A 3,216-nucleotide genomic window follows, 5' to 3' on the forward strand; every position below is an offset into this window, starting at 1 on the left:
CCAGAATATTCCAAAAAAAAACATACATTTTTGTTTACTCCTCTCGCCCATACTTTAAATAATTATCCCCGTCTTCTTTAAACTCGTCCACGATTATCATTATTTTTCTTTCTTTACTGGAAGGACTAATTCAGATTGTACTCCCCTGTAGAGAGGCTTATGGTGTCAAGTTTGACTTAAGTTAAAGTTGCCAATTCACTGACCTATATAGGGCTACGTGTATCTCTGACAAAGTAAATTAAAACTGAGCATTGCCATTAATGGAAAGGGGAGGACCGTTCAGCGTAATTTCATAATGTTTGGGGACAAAAACCTCAAAACAAAAGTGTCATGTCACTGATGTCGTTCGTCCACAGGCGTGCTGATGACCTCACCGAGCAGACAGCTGATCTGCGAAACTGCAGAGGTTTGGTTACACTGAGGAATTGAATTACTGTTACCTGTTGAGCACTGAACCTCAAACTATGTCAAATCTAATCTGCCAAGTCAAAGGCCTCATGTTGGCCCCCGAGTGGCTGAGCCTCGAGAAGCCCCTCTTTCATCATTTAACGGAAGATAAAATGATTCTGTGGCAGAGAAGTCTGGAGACACGTTAAAGTGCGGTTACGATGTAGCCGCCTCCCCGCAACATGACTTGAAGGAACACTCCCGACGCGTTCAGGGATGGATGTCATGAACTTTACAACCGTCATCGACAGCGGCCTTTCGGACGAGGCTTCCTCAAGTCGAGTCCTGACTGGTTGTTTCCTCTCACTGCTCATCCTCACCACATTGCTGGGCAACACGCTGGTGTGCGCGGCCGTCACCAAGTTCCGTCACCTGCGCACGAAAGTCACCAACTTTTTTGTCATCTCGCTGGCAGTGTCGGACCTCTTGGTGGCCATCTTGGTGATGCCTTGGAAGGCGGTGAGCGAGATCGCCGGTTTCTGGCCATTCGGCTCCTTCTGTGACACCTGGGTGGCCTTCGACATCATGTGTTCTACCGCTTCCATTCTCAACTTGTGCGTGATCAGCCTGGACCGCTACTGGGCGATCTCCAGCCCCTTTCGCTACGAGCGTAAAATGACGCCCAAAGTGGCATTTGTGATGATCAGTGCGGCATGGACCCTGTCTGTCCTCATTTCCTTCATTCCAGTGCAGCTCAACTGGCACAAGGCTCAAACGACGTCCTTCAACTCACTCTCTTCTCCACACTCCACCCTTCTGAGATCAAATGTCACGTCGGAGAACTGTGACTCAAGCCTGAATAGGACCTACGCCATCTCAACCTCGCTCATTAGCTTCTACATCCCCGTCGCCATCATGGTGGTCACCTACACCCAAATCTACCGCATCGCAGCAAGGCAAATCAGGAGGATCTCAGCCTTGGAGCGAGCGGCCGAGAGCGCCAAGAACCGACACGACAGCATGGGTGGAGGCTCCAGCATCGCTGAATCGGAAAGCTCCTTCAAGATGACCTTCAAAAGGGAGACCAAGGTGCTGAAGACACTCTCTGTGATCATGGGCGTGTTCGTATGCTGCTGGCTCCCGTTCTTCGTGCTCAACTGCATGGTGCCCTTCTGCGAGCAGTCGAGCGGAGGGGAGGCTTTCCCTTGCATCAGCCCCACCACCTTTGACGTTTTCGTGTGGTTCGGCTGGGCTAATTCCTCCCTCAACCCCATCATCTATGCCTTCAATGCAGATTTTCGCAAGGCCTTCTCCATCCTGCTGGGCTGCCACAAACAATTTCCAGGAGGCCACAACATCGAGACGGTTAGTCTAAACAAAAAATGACTCATGACTCGCTCACAGCACTGACTCATCAGCACAGGGGTCCAAGCGTCCCCTGCTCAGGCCTGTCTGATTGCCTTCAAACAGAGATGCTGCTCTGTGCGTGTTAGAGTGACTGAAGGCGCTGACCCTACATGTACCCTGGTTGTAGTGGGCAAGTGGCCCGACTCCAGGCAGACTGTCAGAGTGAGCGCTCTTACTTCATGCCTTTGGATGACAAGAGGGTTCTAGATGAGAGGAGGGGATTTGGGGATTGAGATTAAGACTCTTTGCTGTTGTGCCAGGGAGCGCTGCAGAACTGAGAGACCTGTGGAATAGATAATCCCATGACTGGGCAGTGCACACCCTAAAGCTGCCAGGCACTGCTCGCTTCAGTGCCATCACACACTGGGTGTACAGCTGCATGTCCAGCACGCCAGAGAGATACCTTAGATTAAGAAAATATGTCAGCAACCCGCGTCTACAGTGGACAATATGTCCATAAAATTCAATCTACCATTTAAGCACTGATTTGACAATAATGTTGACATTTTATTAGGCTTTTTCAGACCTGTGATTTTAATTTCCTTTCAAAGTTGTAAGTGCATCAAAACATACAGGTTGTGTCTTATTGTGCTCACCAAAAAATAGGATTTACAGTCCCATTTTTAACCTCATCATGTCTGCTGCTCTGTTTTTATGTCTCACATTACGGTGTATTTTAGGAAAAAGGCAAAGACAACCTTTGAGTGACTTATCTTTTCTTTGTCATTTGTGTTTGTCTATGAGGTCGAATAAAAATTTATATTTTAGCCATTTATGTGTCAAATGGTTCACAGTTAACAATTAAACACCACTTTTGGATTATTACAACTTGGTCTTACTTTCATTGCTGGGTATCACTTGAATATACAATCTACACAATATGTCAACTTTTACGGAGACATAATCTGGAAAATTTACTTTTTAATGTTTTGTATACAACTAGTTCTGTGTCTGGAGTGCCTGTGAAATTAAACAGTCAAGGAAATCTTAATTAATATGCCTATTTCTGAAACTGTATCATTCTGCACTTCCCCCCACAGTTCAGTAACAGTGGACTAATTAACATAATAATCAACCCCACACCGAGTTTCTCAGCCAATGACTTGACATCTATAGGCTGGTCGAAGTTCCACAGCAAAACAACTAATTTGAAGCAGCAGTCACAGCACAATCGACAAAGCTGAAAGGAGGTGCCGTGTTGGCACAAATTGTGTTACCAGCAATACCTTCTGAAAATAATATCATAATAATATTCGGCTAAGTGGTCAAAATGGGAGTGGAGGATAGTTTTTGGGTGATGTCATGTGCCCACCACCACATGAATTGACTGAAGTATAATTCAGCGGCTTAGTGATGAAATGGTTCATGTAATGATGCAATGGGATCTGTATTGGTGCTCGCTTTTAGGCCCTAATTTATTCA

The 3,216-nt window shown here is 46.3% G+C and overlaps 1 protein-coding gene across 1 annotated transcript; it reads left to right on the forward strand.

Annotated features, from left to right (window-relative positions):
• The first annotated feature begins 360 nt into the window (after window positions 1–360).
• LOC133407633 (D(1) dopamine receptor-like) lies at window positions 361–2,639 on the forward strand. Its single transcript, XM_061685717.1, has one exon. The coding sequence runs from the start codon at window positions 664–666 to the stop codon at window positions 1,771–1,773; it is 1,110 nt and encodes a 369-aa protein (XP_061541701.1). The 5' UTR covers window positions 361–663; the 3' UTR covers window positions 1,774–2,639.
• The last annotated feature ends 577 nt before the right edge of the window (window positions 2,640–3,216 follow it).

This window comes from Phycodurus eques, chromosome 9, assembly GCF_024500275.1.
Source record: "Phycodurus eques isolate BA_2022a chromosome 9, UOR_Pequ_1.1, whole genome shotgun sequence".
In the NCBI taxonomy this organism is placed as follows: domain Eukaryota; kingdom Metazoa; phylum Chordata; class Actinopteri; order Syngnathiformes; family Syngnathidae; genus Phycodurus; species Phycodurus eques.

Bases quoted from the DNA above. Each gene is read 5' to 3' on its own strand.
- LOC133407633 (XM_061685717.1), top strand. From the start codon at position 664: ATGGATGTCATGAACTTTACAACCGTCATCGACAGCGGCCTTTCGGAC.